The following is a 21,296-nucleotide window of genomic DNA, read 5'->3' as shown; positions in this document are numbered from 1 at the left end:
TAATATCATCTGAGTTAATCTTGAGGTAGTGTGTCTGAAGTGATCCATTATAGCTTAGCTAATCCGATAGTAGTATTTGAAAGCGATAATGTTCAATTCACATTTTGTTTAATATAATTTAATCATTTATATATTATAAAATTTAAATGTTAGTCTTTGTATAACATTTTGAGATGATAAGAGTTTTGGTCACTTGATTGTTTGAATCATTATGTTAAAGGTCTTCATTATGACACGCGTTTTACTGATAAAAGCATTGTAAGTATAGATATGTTTGGAGATTACATCTTCATTGATAGTGAGAAGTGTTAGTCCAAATTTTGTTATCGGTAAATATTGGGTCAAAACAAAACCATATGATAAGGATTTAAATTAATATTTTTGAAATGTAGTCGCAAAAAATAAAACATAGTCTAAGACTGCGGGTTGCAAGTAAATTGGTAACAAAATTAATCCCAACCAAAAAAAAAACTGTAGGTACCTACGTGTTTATTTACCTCAAAATAAAATTCCTATTTATCTATCGAAATATCAATTCGGCAGATTTTTTCTCTGAATTCTTCAAACGGACCTAAAAATAAACGAGAATAGTTTTGCAGAAACGGTTATCGTAAAATGTAATCGCAATTTTCTGTTAAAGAGGAACTTTAAAAAACGATTATCGTTATTTGTAATACAGGCTTAGATCATGACATTTAAAATCAGAGGCCATACTATTTAATTTTGTTCTGCTTTCGTATCTGTCCTAAGTTATGTGTTCGAGATCCGCAGATCTAAAATTAAAAATACCAATCTAAATCTTGCACATAAAACCCAATAAATCAATTGAGATGCAAGAGCTGTATAATTTTCATTTGAATTCGAACACATTTTTTGTAGAACAAAATTACATAGTTCGGGTCCAGGACTTTGATTAATAACGTATTTTTGTACAAAAATTAGTGGCTATTTTTTCTATTGATATAAATACCTAAATCCGACGAGAAAGAGAAACTCACTAATGCCAAATAATGTCAAAAAAGTGACTGCCGAAAAAAATTAAATTTTAAATAAATTTTTTCACGAAAATGATAGAAATCCAATCTGAATTTAAAACTATTTTTGCATGGATGTTCCAAATTTCAAATTTGTTCAAAATATTATCCCAACCCATATAACTGAAAAAAAAGGGTGTAGCAATTCCTATTTTTTACTGACTGGATTTCGAAGTCTCACAGAACACGACTAGTTGAAAAATTGGCAACTACCAATGTTCAATTTCTCATTGTCAATTAATCATTTAACTAGAGAATGGTCACACAAAAAAAAAAAAACAACAACCATTATTCGTTATATGATACAAATAAAAAAAGTTACACATACGCCACAGTGTCCCCTACTACATACCTAAACAATTTTACTTTTGCTGACCATTCATTGACTCTTAAGATGCATCCACATTATGTTGATTAGTGATGGGGTGTTTTCATAAACGTCTGCCTAACTTAGGCCTGCGTTAGTCGTGTTCATAAACTCAGATCTGCGATCGGACTAACTTAGTCCAACTGCAGTTTTGCTGTTCATAAACGTCAGTATGTCGTCAACATCGGGCAGATTGCGCAGCCAAAATTTTATTGCTGCAGAACTCAAGGAGAAATTTATTTGACTCTTGATTTTATTTTTTTTTTTGTTAATAAATGTAAATATTGTTAAAAAAAATGAAAAGCAAACATATTAATTAGGGTGGTGCAAAAAATGTTTCTTTTTTCATTTTTCAAAAAATTTAAATTTTAATGACACAGAAAATTTCGAAATCGTGTTTTTTGAGGTAATGAGTTTATATTAATTTTTTTCGTATTAGGGTGGCTCTAAAAAATGTTATCTTTCTACAGTTGCTTGAAGAATTCCCAAAAAATCAACGTGGATATTGTTTTGACCAAATTATCGAAGAAAAAAAAATTCCATTAGGGTGGTTCAAAATTTTTTTTTTTAATTAATTACAAAAAAAAATATTTTTCACTGCAGAGAAAGATTGTAAAACATGGTTTATGAAATAAAATGTAAAATTGGGGTAGGTATTTTCGAATTAGGGAGCTCAGAAAAATGGTATATTTAACATTTACGCTTGGAATTCAACCAAATTCAATTTAATTAATTCAGCATGAATTTAATATTACTATAGCAAAAATGCACTTAACAAACTTTCTGTGCACTAAAAATCATTTTTTTTTTTCAAACGCATAAAAAAACTTTCTTGAACACCCTAATTAAAAATATTTTTTCGATAGATAATTTGTTTTAAATGTGAACTACTCGGTGTTTTTTATTATTTTTTTTTTTAGAAGAAAGTATTTTTTTTAGCCACCCTAATGTAACACGGTTTACAAATTTTTCGTGTTATTAAAAACAATATTTTCGGGAACTGAAAAAGAAATATTTTTTTGCCTAAACAAAACTCATTCTGTGGTAATTTTTTTATATTTTTTTTCTGACGTTTATGAACACTCAGTGACTGCTGAAAATTGTACCAACGCAGGCCTGCAAACATTCTGCAGAAGTGGTGTGTTCATTAATGCAGCAAAGCAGAAAGACGATTGGACTGACGCAGATTTCCGACGTTTATGAAAACACCCATGATCAACACGCTCGATCAAAACTCGCTCAACTATTGTTGAGTTGTTTCCGCTCTTTGCCCTTCTTCCCAAACTTTATTGCTTCTGAATCGAGTCGATTATTTTTTGTTTTATTATAAAAGCCATCGGGCAAATTCGTAATTTCTAATCCAATTTTTAATTACGTAAAAATTGAACCTCAATTCTTTGGCGCTGTACACAGGGTTAAGTCACAAAATTGCATTTTCGGATTTTCGAGTTAGTTCGTTTTTATTTACTATCAATATAAGCAGATATTTCCATTGTATATACATAAGTTCTATTGATTCAGCTCATTGATTTTGTCATTTGGTTTTATATTCAAAACTTTGGACTGAAACACCATTGAAAATTCAATTTCTCGTCTTTTTATTCTCATTTTTTTTAATCATAAAAATAAAGCAATTTTGCAAGCAATAGTTGTTTCGTATTCTTTTGAACTACCTGTAAGACAGAACACAAAAATCACATAATTTCCTCGATCATCCAAAACAAATAATATAGAATCAATTGAAAAGAAGAAGGAACCAAACAATTTAAGGGGAGAAAACGGCATACAAAACTTAATTAAATTGAAAAACAAATAAAAACAAAATTTAATCATTTTTTTTAGAATTATTTTATTTACTTTTTTTATTTTGTTACTAACTTCTTTGTTTTGTTTTTGAAGTAATCTTTTTTTTAATTTTTTTTTGTTTTTATATTTAATATTATATTTTATCTCTTTTTTGTATTTTAACTCTAAAAAGCTGGTGCACTAAGATTAAAAAAAAAAAAAAACTTTTCACTTCATTTCCACTACAATAATAGCTTACAATTAATAAAGTTAAAGTTCTTAAAAATGTTACTCATTTATCATACCATATTTCTTGTTTGCTTTTTTTGTTTTTTTCATTTTTATATATACTTTTTTTTTTGTTTGTTTGTAATTACATAGTTAGTAAAATGATTGGTATTTTCTCAACTGTATATTGGTGAATGTTGTTGTTGGTTTTTTTGCAAATCAAAATTACTTTTTTTTGTTGTTGTTGTTTTTAATTTTAAAACATGTATTTTTCTTTTCTTCTTGTTTTTTATTTATTATTTTGTTTTTGTTTTATTATACTCAAATACAACTAAAATTTATCTAATTAAAAAACTAATAATAATTACAAGTACAACTCATATATATCCATACTAATTTAACTCAGAAAAAAAAAATATTTAAAACAAAATACTCAACTATAGTCGGAAAAAGTAAAGAAACAAAACTCCCTTAATTGTTAAAGCAAAAATGATATATAATTAATTATAATATAGACACGCTAGTATTGTTTTTTTATGATTTTTTTTTAAATTTTATTTTATTTATTTGTTTTTTAATTAACTTTTGGGAAAATAATAAATTGTAAATATTATATTAGATTTGATTTTCTTTCAATTACAAACTAATTAATAAAGAAAATAAGAATAATAATTAATTAAATGAAAAAAAAAAAATTAACTACAAAACGACCGAAAAAGAAAATCAATAAAAACAAGAAATTTAAAAAAAAAAATTTAAGAAAATAACTTCCAAAGCGAAAAAACGGGAAGAAAGATGATGAATGCAAGGAGAATATGTGAATATTTTTCTAATTTACTATTGCAGATTTTTGTTGTTGTTTTCTTTTTTAATGAATGTTCTTTGTCTTATCATCAAGTGGCTGCGCTCTTGTTCTTCTCAGAGAATCTTTTGTTATTCAAAGGAGTTCTGCTATGAATCTTGAAATCTGTAACATTTATTTCGAGATTTATAGCACAACAGATTCAAATACGACAGATTCTTTTGATAGGAAGGAACATTTCGTTATAATTCCAGATCATAGACTTGTTTTGCATTATTTTTTTTGTTTTGATTTTGTTGAAATAGATGTTTATTTCTTAATAACATTTTAAAAAGGTAAAGAAAAAAGAATGAATGACGAAAAAACTTTATTTGTCTGTCTGTTTTTGGTGGTGTAAGAGAGAGAGAGAGATTAATAAATTGGTTGCAGCGGCGGCAGAATTAATATACATAATTAATAATCATAATAATAATTTGTTTTATTATATTTAAGAGTGATAATTAATAAAAGTAAGTTGATTTTTTGTTTTCATATTACATACATATATGCGTTTATGTTTTTTGTTTACCTAAAAACTCTTTTTTTTTTCTCTTTATATATATAGTAAGTAATAATAATAATCAATATTAATTCGAAAGAAAACAAAAGAACAAAAAAATATTTAATATTCCACTTGCATTATTATTTATGTATATTTTTTTTCTTTTTTTAATTTAATAGTAAACTAGGTAATTTTTCACGATTTTTTATGTTTTGTATTGTTTTTTCCGCTTTTTTTTAGTATTTTTTTTTTCTTAATTTTTTGTTTGTTTTTTAAATTGTATTATGTACTATACTTATTTTCCATTTTTTTTATTTAATTGTAGTTTTTTTATATGTGGGCGTGTGTGTGTATTGTGTTTTGTAATGTTTTGTTTTTTTTTTTTTCCTCTTTTTATATGTGTATATTTCCTTTTTGTTTGTTTTTTGTTTCATTTTTTTTTTGTTGTAATTATATTTATTTAAATTTAATTTTTTATGTATATATATATATATGTATATTATAAAACTGATGGCACAAAAGTTCAAATTTTTTGTATTTTTTCGCCAACAACTACAGGATTATTGCGTCTAATTTCTTGGGCCCCGTGTTCCCTATAGTCAAATGTGCAGTCGTGTTTGTCGCTGTATCTGTGTACAGCACAATATAATCCACCACATCGGCATTCAAAACCTAAAATGAAAAGAAGATATTATAGAGTTAGAATTAAATAAAAAAAAGTTGAATAAATCGAAAAAATAAAGAATATAAACATAAATATAAAAAGAAAACTTGGCCATACTAAGGGTTTTCTACATTTATTAAAAACGTACTCTCGGTATAACGTACTGTCAGCGGGAGTCACGTTTAAAATATATATTTTTTTAAATTAAATACAAAAAGTACGTATACCACGTTATTGGGATATCGAATAACCTTTTATAACAAACAAAACCCGATTAAATAACAGATGAGAGTATTTTTCTTCAAACTTCCAACTTTTTAGACCACTAAGTTTTATCAATACACAAGTCCTAAAATAAGTAATCAAATTGGTATCAACTCACTTTTCAACCAAAAAACTTAGCTCTAGTTCTGTCAATTTAGTACCCAGCAGTAGTGAAGACTAAGAACTGGTTTAAATCACCTAGTATCACGAAATGCACATAATATGTACAAAATTTTCGTTAAGAGCGAGTATCCGAGTTAATAAGTGCTTAAGATAAGCTGGGTTCGAAGATACTTAGTACTTGTATGTCAAGTAATTTGGATTAAAAAAGGCGGAAAAGGACAATGAAAAGTATTTAATCAAGTTCTAAATTAATGAATTTGATGAATTTCAGGGAATATTTCACCAGTCCACAAATTAAACCACTAATAGAAACCAAATTAAATTATAAAGGTGAATGTATGGCAGGCAGAAAATCGAAGTCAGTATTGTGGAGGAAGGTTCTTCGAAAGATAAAATGTGTGGCTCCGATTTTAATTACAACAAAGAGTTTTTATTAGTACATTTCTATCATTAAGCAAAAATTGTTTATAAACGTAAAACTTTTTGTCAATCAGCGTCAATCGCATCGTCATCAGCTGAGCAACGATCAGCATCGCAAAAAAGCAGTGATGAGTAATCACTACCAAAAAATTTGACGTTTGTGAATTTACCCCTTATTTCAAATGCATTCTGAACTAATATATAACAAAGTAATAACTCTTATAGTACTGTATTATAAAAATGCTTGAAAATTAAAAAAAAAAAAACGAATTTCACATACACCCCTGTTCTGATTTTCGTTTACGAAAGCAATACTTTCGTTTTTAAAAAAGAAGTGGTCCACATTTCAATTCGTTTTTAATTTTTGCGAATTGTGATGTTCATATTAAGATTTCTCGATGTATTAAGAAAAATATTGGGTGTTCCGTTTTTTTTTTTTAGTAGATCTCGCTGGCGGTGAGGAAGATATCTCAGATCCAAATAATCTAAAATATGAAAAACCAAAGGATTCATTTTTAGAATAGATGAATACAGGTAATGAACGAAAGAATATAATTCAATATAAGTTCAATTGACCTCAACTCCAAAAATTTATAAAGCGTTTCGCCCAGGTACGACAGTGGGCTCATCCACTTAAAATTAAAATAATTTTAATAATTTTTTATAATTTTGTTATTTTTTTCTTCGTTAGAAGAACCATTGACAAAATGGTTTTTTTTATCAGAAACCTTATTCCTTCGTTTAGTACCTGACAAAAGTATCTAAAAAGATCGTCTGAAAATGTCAAGCCGATTGGTTCAGCCGTTTCGGAGAAATTTTCCTCACTGATTTTGAAAACACCGTTTCGCATTAAAGAATTTTAGGAACCATGTAAACTCAGTTGGAACGTATTCACAAATACTCTAATTTCTCCGAAACGTCTATTTAGGCCTATCGAGGTATCTTTTCAAAGGAAGTCCCGAAACGAAAACAACCTTCGATCGAAAGTCGAGGTATTCCGCGGAGGACGAAAGTTATTTGAAGTAAGAAAACCGGCAACCATATTCTTTGGAGGAAATTAAGCGTGTTGTCAAAAATTCAGCACAATAACAGTCATTAATAAAATGAGTGCATTCATGACCGAGTCATACGAATAAAGGCAATGGTTGCTCTATCATATTAACATTTAACAAAAATAGCTATTATTTCTGAAATAATGAAGAGTGTTGAGACCTGTCAACATGAGTTTTGAAAAAACGTTTTTATTCTAATTCAACAGAAAAAACAAAACAATTTCTCACCTGTTAATCCAACCTTCTTGCGGCAGACAGCACAACGATTCTTTTTCTTTTTTGCATCTTTATCACCTTCCTTGTCGTCTTGTTCGTCGTTTGTGGAAGTTGATGGACCTGCCGTTGTTGCACTGTCTTTAACTGTGTTTTCTTCATTTATTTTCTGTAATTTAAAAAATAAACAAAAAAATATAATATAATAAATTCAAAACATCAAACACAACAAATTTTAATCTCATTTAAACGCTTTTCTACAAAATACCAATTCAAATGCATATATGTAATATGTACATAAAATACTAAAATTCTATTAAAACATATTTGTTGTTCATCTCTTCTCTACTCTCCCTTCCTCGCTCTCTTTTTATATCTCTCCATCGAGTATTACGAGATGAGGAAACAAAAAAATTCTTTCTCTTCATCTCCCTTCAATGATGCAAGCTACATATTCTGTTCGAGAGATGACATTTTATAAAGGGGAACTTGGACTTGGCTGCCTTATTATAAATCTGGCTATATGCCAGCATCATTTTGAATTAAAATGCAACAGAGCATAGAACTAGCCTGTACAAGCACAAACTTAAAGCAACTAAATACTAAATGCAGGCTAGCTTAAGGGCTATTTATGTTTTCCTGGCGCATCAACTCGAACAACGAGAGCGAGCTAATGTTTTTGTGTTTAATTTTTTTTGTGGCATGGTATAGGTATTAAGGAACTTATCGCTGTTTAACTTTTGCGCCAAACCAACAAACTAATTAAAAAGCCAAACGAGATGAAGAAAGAAGCAAAAATTCTTTTTTATCACTAAATAATTCTGTTTATAGGCTCTTTCCTCTTATAAGAAAAATAAGAATGCAACAAAACTTTTACTAGTAGTAGTAGTAGAAATATGTAGTAGTTGTAAGAGAAAAAAAAAATAATAACATTTACCCTTTTCTTAGCCGAGTTATTAAGTGCCTCCTTGGAGTCCATAATTCGTATCGAAATCAAATTCGATGACGTTGAGTAATACGAAGCGGAAACGGAAGTAGAACAGCACTTTGTTGTAGAGTTTGAATTGGAAGAGGATGAGGATGCCGAGCAATTGAGGATACTAACTGCTGCTGACGAAGAACAACTTGTCGCTCCTGTTCGAATTGTTGTAGTTGTTGCGGTAGTAGCTGAAGGTGATGATGATGATGAGGAGGAAGATGTCGACGCTGATCCCACCGACACTGCCGTTTTTGCTGTTGTTGTCGTCTTCAAACTCGATACTGATGCGGATGATGATGATGCTGGTGACAATGTTGATTCACAGGCCGCCTTAATTTTATTTTAAAAATTTTCGTTTTAGATATTTTATATTTTTTTTCTGCTTTTCTATGTGCTTTTTTTGATGTTTGTTAATTTGTTTTAATTTTTTGTTTTTTTTTTTTTTTTAATATTTTTAATTCCAAATTTACTAAGACTACTTTTGCTCTAGGAAAGAGTTTTTCTTCTACTAATCATCACCCTCAGCGTTGGCCGTTGATTTAAGCAATTGTACAAGACTAATTTGCAGATATGATACCAATAGAGTGGTTACTTTTTGCAGATCAGTGCTTTTGTTCACTTCCTCGATGGGGACTTCGAGAACTGCATCTTTCTCATTGGACAATTTTATCAATTTGATTTTTTCGATTTTATTTTTAACATTATCATTTTTGAGATAGTTTATACCAAACATGGTAACAAGAATTATACCAATTGGAGTTCTTTGAGGCAGTAGATGATTTTTTTTTTATTTTGTTGATAGAAAAATTTTCTGACTGTTTTTTTTTTATTTATACATTTTTGAAACTAATAGCTTAGAAGTATAGCTCAAGGAGATTGTTTATCGAATAAATAAGTAATTTTTCACTTGCTTATAACAAGTACATTAGTATGAAACAATATGGAGCTTATGATGGCGATAAGAAGGAGGTACAAAATATTTATTTAGGTATTTCGTGTGAATTTAATGAAGGAAAGAATGAGGAAAAGAAGAAGAGCTCTGTGAGGAGTCAGCTAACGCACTTTAAAATAAAATATACCAACATACACTCAATGGTTATAGGCTTTACATAAGAAAAAAATGAATAAACATAAAAAAGAAAGAACATTGATTAGATCAATTTTTTAATTTTTTAGTGTTAAGTGCTTTATCTTGCAACCGAAATATTAAAATTTAAGTCTTAAGCTTCATTTCTTCATAGACTATTTTAAAAGTTACGCCTCAGTATCCGTCAGCATCAAAGCAAAAATATTGAAATGTAGTTCAGTCAATGGGGAAAAATCCGAAAAATGTTGTGACGTCAGCAAAATTTGAATGCAGTATTGAAGAGGTGCTTATCTTGAGTATAAATCTCAGTTTGCGTATTATTTGGTCTTGTGGGGCAAAGTATCTCATTTTCAGTAATTTCCCACTTAATTCTAAGGGGTGTTTAAAATATTTAAAATATCAAAAAATACACTAGTTGTGGTACTGTAACTCTGAATGTATAACTCCTAGAAAAAAATGATTTACTACAAAAAGAAAGATAATTATATTTCCAATCTTAAAAAATTCTTGCAAATTTTCTGCCCCACCAGTCGTTCTCGAGATATTGAGACTAACGCGTTTTTCAAAATGGCGGACGACCCACAAGACCAAAGAATACGCAAACTGAGATTTATACCCAAGATAAACCCCTCTTCAATACTGCATTCAAATTTTGCTGACGTCACAACTTTTGTCGGATCCCCTGCATTTGACTCCTCATTGACTGAACTATTTATAAGACCTCCAATATGAGAGCTAGCATAAAAAATTAACCATAAGATGTCGAAAGACTTTCAAATGCTATTTAAACGAACACCATACAACATACGAATTTTTTAGACGGACACAACAACTAGTAAGTTATCTAAATCTAACATAGACTAATTATGAAAAATGTAAATTGTTGCATGTAGCTTGTTATTTCTTTAATACTCTTAACGACAAAATAATTAACTCGAATTTGATTTTCTAAAGAGAATATTTTGCAACTGCAAATGTAGCAAGCAATTTTGTTAAAAAAAAAAATAATATAGAAAATCAGCACTGGAACGACTATTGTTTGTATTTAATGGTGCGATTCAAGTTGTATATCTGGCCTTGAAACAGTTTTTATTTTTATTTTAAAGATCTGTTTTTCTGTTTTTCACAGGTAGGTATAACAAACACAGAACCGATTTTTATTAAAACAAAAAAGTTTAAGAAAAGTTATATGTTCATAGTACAACATTATAATAAAATTTAAAAAGTCAGTCACAGCACAGTGGACGGAAAAACTATTTTTTTGGGCTATTGGGACCAGGGGTCGAATTACCGCACACGATTACGATCATACGTTAACGTTTTGACTATTGCTCTCTCTATTTAATTAGTAGAAAAAGATGGGGACACATAGTAACCATACGATAACGAACGTATGCCGTAGTTTTACACCAGGTTTTAATTCCTAGCATACTGATATTTTTTTTAAAAGAATGATACCAAATACGATACTTCTTTTCATTAATTTAAAAACCTGGGTCTCAGGAGGATGACAAGTGGTCGTACTTGGTATAGTTTCTATCCAGTATGAAGATTGATAACCATCAAAATATGACTCTAAAAACTAAATCATCTATGTAAGTTGTGTGTTTGATTTTCAAAGTTATTCGAAGTTTAAGTTTTGTGAAATAATCGGGATTTGAGATTCGACCTAACATTGAATGTTGATTAAAGATACTAAATCAATGGATTCTTATTCAAAACATAATTTTTTAGTATTTTTCTTTTAAAGTTGTTTTTTTTTCTTTGTCATTTAATTCGTAAGCCATTTGGTAATATTAAGATTTTTTTGGTAATTGTTTATTTTTGACAGAAAATAGAAGAATGTGTGTGAAAATAAGGAAATCCAGATATTAATTTTACCCTCGCAACGCTCTCGTCTCGTCGTCTCGCAATGTTGTGAATCAGGCAATAGATGTGTCTGCGATATTTTAAAAATGTTAGAGTTCTGTTTTCGGTTTTGAAAGAAAGGCAACTTTAGGTTCGCATAACTTTCTAAAGACAGCATTCTCCGAGAAAATTTAAGACTGGTTTCGGCTTGTGTTCGAATGCACACAAAAAATCATTTTCTAGTTAGGAAGCAAAATAGCTAATATTGAAATAAATTTCACAATCCAAATTTATAAATATTTCGTTAGGTGTATGAAAAGCAATTTACCTATATATAGGGTAATTGAATGCCAGGATCAGTTTTCCAAGGAGTTCTTTGGTAATTACTTTGATAATATTAGTAATGATTAGGCATCAAAATCAAGCTTAGTGTAGACAAGAAGAAAGAAAACTCACTTTAAGATACTTAAGTCTAGAACCCTGCAGTAGATATGGACTACTTGGTATATATATGTACATATATATATATGTATATGAAAGCTCAAAGATGGGAATGAGTAATTTTGACCGAAATCAAGATAGACCGAAAAATCTTATCTTTTGAGCAACTCTACATTGAGGAAAAATAAATTAAAAAACCATGAAAACCACTTTGTTTTTAATATTTAGCTTCGAAAAGCTAAGTTATATTTGTCTCAGTTAAGAGCTGTAGAAAATTTAAGATTTTTCGGTCAAACATTAATCGGTTGAATATTAATTTTTCGGTCATACGTACCCCAACTTAAGGATGCAAAAAATACATAAGTTCATATAATTTTTGTTAGATGTGTTGCCAATTTAAAATCTTTCGAAATTGATCTCATCTTAAAAAAAAAAAAACTGATAGATAAATGAAAATTATTTTTAATAGTACGTAAGATTCAAGTTCAATGGTTTTTAATTGTTTTATTGATTTTATACAAATAAAAATATCCTAAACCACATAGAAATTTTTTTATAACATAAAACCTGTTCTCTTAAGTGCTAAAAACTCAAACCAACAATCCGATTTGCTTTGTTATAAACCCTTACACCGCAAGAGTATACATCATTGATAAATACATTTTTTGATGAAAATTGTAGAAGATTCAAATATAATGGACAGCGAGAGGATGAACAACAAAATTTGTTTTGTATTCATAGAACAATTTTGATAAAAAAAAAAAAAATAATCTACATCCAATACTACATTTCTTAAAAACATCGAATACAAAAACAAAACAAAAAATGATCTACTTACTTCTTTTATTTCATTGTGTTGCTGTAAACTCTGTACTGTTGGTTGTGCTGTGTTGGTGACTGTAATGGCTGGACTAAATGTGGGACTCGGTTGTGGGCTTGGAACTGACACAGGCGTGCTGCTGACTGGTGGCTGTTGTTTTTTTCTTAAGGAATCCTTTTATTAAAAAAACAAAAAATTAAATATAAAATTAATAAATAATTCATTTATGTGAATGTGATAAAAAAAACAAAAAGAATGAAGGACTTACTTTGTAGCAAACGGAACAGAGTCCATCTGTGGCTGGGTTACCATAGAAACCGCATCCAGAGCGGCACATGGGTTGCATTGGATTTGATTCGCGTTCCATTTTTATTTAATTTTATAAATATATATTTAGCTGTGTTGCTGAGGAGGTGGTGTTGTTTTTTTTTTTTTTGTTGATTTATTGTTTTTTTTTTTATATATATTTTAGTGACTTTTTATTTTGTTTAATCGATTTAGAAAAATCAATTTAATTAATATTTTTTTTTTGTCTACTCAAAAATGTTGAAGCAGACAGTCAAGCGATTAGATTTACTAAAATATATATATTTCTATGTTGTTTTCGCACAGCGACAAAACGACTTATATTTTTTTTGTTTTATTATTATAACTATTATTTTCTTTTTTTTTTGTTTAAATTTTAGGAAATACGTAAGGGTCCCAGAAAATTAGCAATACTAATAATTTATATAGTTTTTTTTTTAAATTTTTCTTTGAATGCGATTGAAAATAATAAAATTAATTCACAATCTTATTTTTTTATCCAAATTTATCTGTATAAGGTTTTTGATTTGCTCTTGATTTTGTATGTCACAAAAATCCTTTAGGTTGACGTTTTATTCTGTGAAACAATCCGTCACAGGAAACGTATTCATTCATTAAAAATAATCACACGATGACTACAACTCAACAAAAAAGTTGGAATCTTCGACTGATATTTGCAGAAAGATTAGGTTTTTTTTTTAATATTATTTAGGCGTCTTAAAGATGACGCACACGTTGTTGAACTTTTGTGCCTTTTTTCTGTTCTACTATTTTTTATTTTTTTTTTTATAATTTCCTTATTATGTAGAGTTGTTCTCTCAGCGAGCTGTCTGATGCTGCTGCAAACTCCTTTGAAGATATATTCTTCTTTTGTTGTTGTTTTGTTTTGAAATTCTCTTGTGTTGAATCCAAGGGAATGATTTTTTTGTAGATGAGTGGTGAGCGGTACGCAGTGCCACGTAGAAAGAAAATATAAATCAAATTTAGTGGATATTATCGGTGTAATTCTGTGATGAAATCAATCTGGAAATGGAATAAACAAAAAAGAAAGTGTTATAGAATTGATTTTAATCGAAGATTATGTGAACAATAAGTGGAATAATAATAATTTTAAAGGAACAAGATAAGGTTGCATAAAATAAAGTAGATACAAGTAATAATCTAGTGAAAAACCCAAAGAACATGTGGATTTAACTGTCGTTGACAACAGTTTATGAAAGATTATCCTGCATCAAAGCTTTTCTGGTAATATTATGATCAATACCTTAAGTAGGAGAATTGTAAAAAGGCATGGGAACCCAAATTTCTGTAATTTTTTTTTAAACACTTAAAGGGAACTCTTTTCTCTATTTATTGAGGTACAAACGAAAAGGTGCATGGCTAAAAGAATTGAATAACAACCTCGAAATTCATTTCGAATAAGGTGTTCATTTATATGAATTCTAATTTCTTTGACTGAGGTAAAAAGTTGATCAGAAATTTGTATTTTTGAGATTTTGAATATGTTCTTCATTCATTTGGTATAAAAATCATAAATTAAGAGCAATCCCTTCATACTGAAATAAACGAAGATTTGCATAAATTGCTCAAACTTAAATAGCATTTTGGTTCTGGTCAAAGAAGACAAAAACTGCGATCAATGATCGTTTTGGGTCGTGAGAAAGGTCTTTAAGGTCCACTTCGTCGTGGTTAGAAAGGAGATCCATTCTTTGATTCTGTTTTCAAAATCTTGATACTTCAAGTTCCGAATTCTTGTACCCTTATTTCGTCCAGAGAAGACCAGTGGCGGTGGCACGAAAAGCGGAAGAAGGTATCCTCTTGACACTTCACTTTGATATCTTTCATAAGTAAACGTAAACGTATTTTCGTTAAATACGAAAGATTTTCGTTAAATACGAAAGTCTGTTCTCCGGTCAGACAGGAAGTGACGTCGTTTTTCGTACTTTCTGACTTCAGCTCGTCCAATTATTATTTTAGAGTTATGTCTTCACTTTAATCCGAGGGTCGCTTATTATAACCATTCGGTTTAGTGAACTTTTCCCAAGTTATGGTCAGAAATTTGATATTTCTGATTTCCGACTTTTGGATTTGAATACAGCAAACAAAACCCTTCAAAAAATCCTGGCTTCTCTTTGCTTTAGAAACGTTTAGGTAAGAATAGTTAATTCTTATTTGCCATCATAAACTCATTTTTGTCTGTCAAAAACCATATATCGCTAGAATTAATGTCCTGCTGTAAGCTTTGTTTTAATTTTGATATAGATACTCGTTTGTATTACAACTTTTTTCAAAGTTACCATAAACAAACAAACTACTCTCAACTTGTCAATATGGTAAGAACAAGAACAACACATAATAAAATGTATACTTCTTTTTTTTTTTGCACCAAAAGAAGATACAATCATAATCATCATCAACATTGTCCATAGGACAGGATACCATATTCCTTACAAAGGAAATAAACCTTGTATACAATGTTCCATTTGGATGATATACAATCAACACACGGTATTTTTTTTGTTATTCCCCTTTTGCAACAGAATATTCTCCTCTGCATAAATTGGGATTTTCATTCTTTGTTATTACTATACTGGGAGTGTGCAAGCAATAGGTACAAAGGTAGGAAAATATCTATGGTGAAGTGTAAGAAGAAGAAACTCTGAGAGCTGTCAAGTAAAATGGATTGATGATGCCATCGACGACGACAGCAGCAGCAATGAAGCGATTTCTACCTATTTTTATTACTCATAATCCACAAAGCTCAGAAAAAGAAGGAAAAAAACGGTAAATGGGGGAGAATGAAAGAAGTCTCAAAGAAGAACAAAAAAAAAAACAAAAACATCATTCACCTTAAATTTAAATTCCTATCCAACGCCATCATGAACATCACCCATATCACATCAAAAGATATACCTACGTAAAATTTCCACACCATAACCATAAGGTGGAGCAAGAGATCACACAACACCACACCACACCACACCAAACCGACACTACCATCCTCCTCATCGTCTTTCGACTTCTACTGAATCGCATTGTCATAGAAATGGAATCTAAAGGAACAACAGCAGCAGAGGTAGAGAAGTAGTAATTCCAATGGGTCGTTGAATTGGTAGAGAAACCAAACCAAGCGATGACCAAAGGGACCACAACATAATTGGATAAAGAAAATAAAATAACAAAAAAAAAATACAAAGTAAAGAAAGAAGAACTCTGCTTGGGTATACTCTTCTTCTTCTCAAGGCTGTCTTGCCAACTTCCATTTTGCTCTGCTCCCCCTTTTTGTGGTTAAGTGCAGTGTAACGGTGATAAATTGTTGGCAAGGATAGGTGAAGTTGCTGGAAGACGTACTTCAACTGAAAGAGAACCAAGAAAAACATGGCTGCTGTTGGTGCTGCTATGCAAAGGCACACAAGACATTCATCAAGATTGACTGACTTTCCCCTCCAATTCTTAACAATTCTCCGATTTTTCGAATTACACAAACAAAAAATGAAGAAACCCAAAACATAACTCTGGAAAAGGAGAAACATGATCTGCGCATTTTGTTTTCAATATAAATTCTCCTCTTCCAAAAGGGGAGGTAGGTATATATGATTGTGGTTGAGTTTTGGATTTTGACTCCAAATATAAAAGTTATATTCACCATGCAGATATGCACCCACTACCAACTTGTGAACCAAAAAAAAAAAGCCCCACAGACTTAGCAAAAGGGAGTGCTGTTTTAAAGAAATTTGTAAATGTATAGGTTCTTGTGTGGTTGTTGAAATAAAGAGGAATAAAGTATGATGATGATAATAGGGCCGAGTTATGTGTAGGTGCCTTCTCTTCCACCCGTATAATTGGGGTGTGGAAGAGAATGACAATGAACGTCGTTGCACAACTTAGGAAGCTTCAACGATGAAAATTTTATTCCTAAGCATTCAAGGTGTTATGATTACCCTTAAAGAAAAAAAAGTAGTAGGTAAATAGGGTGAGGATTAAATAAGAGACCCGGATGTTAAATTGAGCATTTTGTATTCATGCAGTGTGGTCTGCTTATTTCATTATGGCATCTTGCAAAATTTTGTTTTTGAAGTTTTACTTCTTTTCTGGGGTTTTGATCAGATTAAAAATTTACTTTTTGACATAAATGTCAAAATGACATTTACCTATATTAACTAGGGTGCTATATGAGCATTGGACCGAGCTGCTACATGTGATTTTTAATGTGTGAAACTGCTAAATTTTAAAACGGATCTTCACACAGTATGAAATTTGTGATGTTAAATTGAGCATTTCGTATTTATGCAGTGTGGTCTGCTTATTTCATTATGGCATCTTGGAAAATTTTGTTTTTGAAGTTATACTTCAACCTGATCAAAATCAGGTTAAAAATTTACTTTTTGACATAAATGTCAAAAAGACATTTACTTATATCAACTTGGATGCTACATGGGCATTTAATTCAGCTGCTACATGTGCATTATTTTTAATATTGATAAAACTAAATTTCTCCGAGTGCCAATTATAACTTTAAATCACATGTACAATCTTTTTTTTTGTTAAATAAGATTATTCTGAACAATTTTATTCGTTTGAGATTATTTATAATGCAAACATTTATTCTTATACTATCCTTATCTTGATTATTAAAGCAGAATAAATGGAAATATAAAACAGCATTTCTCAATCTCAAAGCTTTAAGTCATATGACTGGCCTGTAAGACATGTACTTGACATTCAAAATGTTCTAATTAAAAACCTACAAAATGTATTTCTATATTTTGTGTATTTTATTTAATTTTTCAAAATGAATTTCCCTGTTTTACTATACTCTCAAATAAATGTACATAACAAACCATGGATGTATCTTATTTTTTATTATAAAATCATTAACTATTTCTACATACAGAGAGTATCAGCAGAGCAAGTTGCTTTTTAATTGAAATGTTTACCAATGTCTACACAATTTTTTTTTTTTGTTGTATTTTATTTAAATGCCCTGTTTGTTTACCCCGAGAGTACACTAGTGTATATGAAAATAGTTGCCAAGTGAATTCGTCACATGACTTCTCATGTGTTTTTATTTTAAATTAAATACATTTTGCGTTTTGTTTCGGTGTTTTTTTTTTTATTTTGTTGTAGGTATTTTTATTATTTATTTTTAAGCGGAAATCAATAAAAGAATTTTAAAAATAAATAATATATAGACTTACACACGCTTGCCCTTCAACAAAGAAAAAAACATTACAATTATGTCATTGACATCAGCTATGTGCTGTCTGCGTTGCGTTTTTTTATTTGCGGGCCGACATGTCGCGGTCTTAATTTGTCAATGATCTCAATTTTTTGTTCTTCGTATTTATACAAAAAATGCTAACCAACTGCTCCTATTTCAAGATTAGAAAATGAGAAACTTAAACTGCTGGTTATATGATTCAGATTAATCAGAGGAAATCATGATAACAATTAAGGTGTACGAATAGGTCGTACATAATGCACTTAATTTTTTTTTTTTACAATCACATGATGAAAAAATAGAAGTTGCAATCAATCAAGTCACATTTATTTGTGAGCGGTTATAAAATAGGTTACATTTTCCTTCGTGGTGAGTCTTAAAAAACGATCTGATTGAAATTTTCTCGAGAGCTAACAGACTCAAAACTATCAAAGGATCTTAGAACTGGAAGAAAATGTCTTAATAAACTAGTTTGCAACTGATTTGAAACTAATTTGACATTTATTTTAATAGAGTAAGACATTTTTTCGGGTAGAGTTATTCCCTTAACTTAAGTTCTGAATTTTTAGAGGCTCTGATTGGTCAAATGTCATAAACAATTAAGTGAAATTTGGTTTTGACTAATCGGAGCTTCTAAAAATTCAGAACTTGAGTTCAGGTGGCCTACGTTGAACCCGGGGATTAAGTCGAATAAATTTAGTCGATAGCTTCAGCAATATAAGTTGTCAATTTTATCAATTTCAAATTATTTTGTAACCTATTTTAAACTTATTTACCATTTTGTTTGAGGAGTATGTTGCAAATGAATTTCAAATTACTTCTTGATATTATGTACCTTATACGATTTCAAACTATGTACCTTATACGATTTCAAACTACTAGCTTACAATTTATCAATGTGTAATTTTCTCATTTATTGTCATAGATGTTTTCGCTTACCCAGAGGAGAGGCTTATTATTTTAAACACAGCTCTTAATTTTATGAAACGGTAGTTTATCGATTCCAATCGATTTTTAACTGCTTTTGCAATTTGTTCAGGAGAAGTTTTTCAATGGATTTAGCTTTTTGAAACTTTAACAATAGCTCAGATTTGTAAAATGATGGAGAAGGTATTCCACACTTAGCAATTTGAATGTAATTTACAATTGATTTCAAACTAGTTTGCAATTTGTTTAGGTGACAGTTCGCAATCGATTTTAATTTGATTTGCAATTTTGTCAGGTGAAATTTTGCAATCGATTTGAAGCAAACTTCGAAAAGTTATATTCATATACATACATACAATTTTAAACATAGTTTAGATTTGTTCCACTGAAAATACGCTATTATGCAGTTTGTAGTCAATGTGGAGATAATTTGCAATCGATTTAAAACTATTTTGTAAGATTTGGTTTGACAATTAAGTAGGTGCAGTTTGCAATCAATTTGAAACTAATTTGCAATTGATTTAAAATATACTTCTCGATAGGGTACTCTTGAAGTTTAAAATACAGATTAGATATGGATGAAAAAATATTAAAAACATAACCATGGACTATTGATACAAGTTTGGTAATCGTTTAAAAATTATTATACAATCCAAATCATTTATATACCTACATACTGATAAGAAAATAAATATTTACCAATATTCTTCAATTATTCTTCTTCAAAATGGCATGTTTTATTAGTTAATTTATTATTTTTTTACTCCTCCTTATAATCTAATATAACTAAATATATCACAAGTAAAATATATGCCCCTTCAGCCTTCAATTTACTTAGCAGTTAATTTAAAAGCTTTTTGTTCAAGACTTATTTTTTTTTTTGTATTTGAAATTTGTTTCGCTCTCTCGCTTTTTTTTTTTTTTTCATCCCATAATAATTGAGCATCTAGAATTTTTTTCTGTAGGTATAACAAAAAAAAAATGAAGAAAAACTTTTAAGAGGCTGTTGTTGAAGTAAATAAAAAAGACTCGAAGCAAAAAAAGTGGGAGGACGTAGGAGCGAATAATGAATGAAATAATATAATGCAAGAGTATTATATTTTGCAAAAAAAGAAAAAGAACAAGAAAGACAGACAACAAAAAAGAGGGCAAAAGGAAAAATAAAAAAATAAAAAGTTGAGGTTACTGTAAGTATAGTGGTGGTAGAGAGTTGGTTAAATGTATTTTGGCCAAATATAAGCTTATTAGTGACGAAATGTGTACTCAAACAATTCAGCCAGAGTGTGAAAATAAATAAGAAACATAAAGAAAGAATACAAAAAAAAAAAAAAAACACAAACTGTAATGACGTCAGAGTAAAAAAAAATGAATAAATATGTACTTTTACATACATACATTGTCTGGCGTGGCATTGCTATATTGCAAAGAGACATTCCTACTAATGGAGTGTGACGTCAGAATTTTATTTTTTTTCTTGTATTCTGTCAAGTAATTTGGATTTCCGCGAAAAATATGATGATGATGATGACACATACAATTTTTTTTGAAAAAAGAGGTGTGGAATAGGTATGTTTACTCAGGAGGTATTACTTTTTCTATTTATAGAATTTCCCGTTAATTTGGACAAGAATTGTTTATGGGTTTAATAGTCTTCTCTTTGTGTTTGCACGGGGTTTTGGATGTAAAAGTTAAACCCTAAATAGGGTAAACCATTTTAAATGAGCCACAAAGGATCCATTTCCAGTAAATGAATTGACGTAACAGAATTTTTGTACCTAGAGTACCTCAACTTGTATGTTATCGAATTCTAAATGGTTTTAATTGTTTTTTCGATATGAAAAACCAAACTCAGTCGATTCACCAAGAACTGATTTCCTAGTCTGTAGCCTTCGAAAAGAAATTGAGTTCATCCGTTTTCGTTTCTAAGAAATTGAAATTGTTGAGTCTATTTAGAAGATATACCATTGCAGAAAATAAATTTGGGAAAAAGTTGCTCGAAATGGCCATGAACTCTTTAAGCGGGTCTGCAAGGTATAACGCTACCCTTAATATTATGAACATGCGAATCAACCCAACATATCACAGCACATCATAGGACAACTCATCATGGCCAGCTCATCATAGAAAAATCATCACGAGATTCGATTGCAACAATGAATGTTCTTCTTACTTCT

At 29.7% G+C, this 21,296-nt stretch overlaps 1 protein-coding gene across 2 annotated transcripts in view; it reads right to left on the bottom strand.

Annotated features, from left to right (window-relative positions):
• Nucleotides 1-4,570: 4,570 nt before the first annotated feature.
• LOC129913271 (AN1-type zinc finger protein 6) overlaps nt 4,571-21,296 on the bottom strand; it is a 67,426-nt gene continuing 50,700 nt past the window's right edge. Inside the window, exons 3-7 of one of the 2 annotated variants that reach the window (XM_055991859.1) lie at nt 12,937-13,997; nt 12,687-12,842; nt 8,431-8,802; nt 7,509-7,662; nt 4,571-5,429 (exon numbers count right to left, since the gene is read on the bottom strand). In XM_055991859.1, coding sequence (XP_055847834.1) covers nt 5,281-5,429; nt 7,509-7,662; nt 8,431-8,802; nt 12,687-12,842; nt 12,937-13,035 — 930 coding nt within the window. In that variant the 5' untranslated portion in view covers nt 13,036-13,997 and the 3' untranslated portion in view covers nt 4,571-5,280. The remainder of the gene's footprint in view (nt 5,430-7,508; nt 7,663-8,430; nt 8,803-12,686; nt 12,843-12,936; nt 13,998-21,296) is intronic. The other variant, XM_055991860.1, reaches the window with a different exon arrangement.

Source organism: Episyrphus balteatus, chromosome 3, assembly GCF_945859705.1.
Source record: "Episyrphus balteatus chromosome 3, idEpiBalt1.1, whole genome shotgun sequence".
Lineage (NCBI taxonomy): Eukaryota > Metazoa > Arthropoda > Insecta > Diptera > Syrphidae > Episyrphus > Episyrphus balteatus.
The sequence above is the reverse complement of the archived record's forward strand: the minus strand, read 5'-3'. Positions and strand labels throughout refer to the sequence as shown.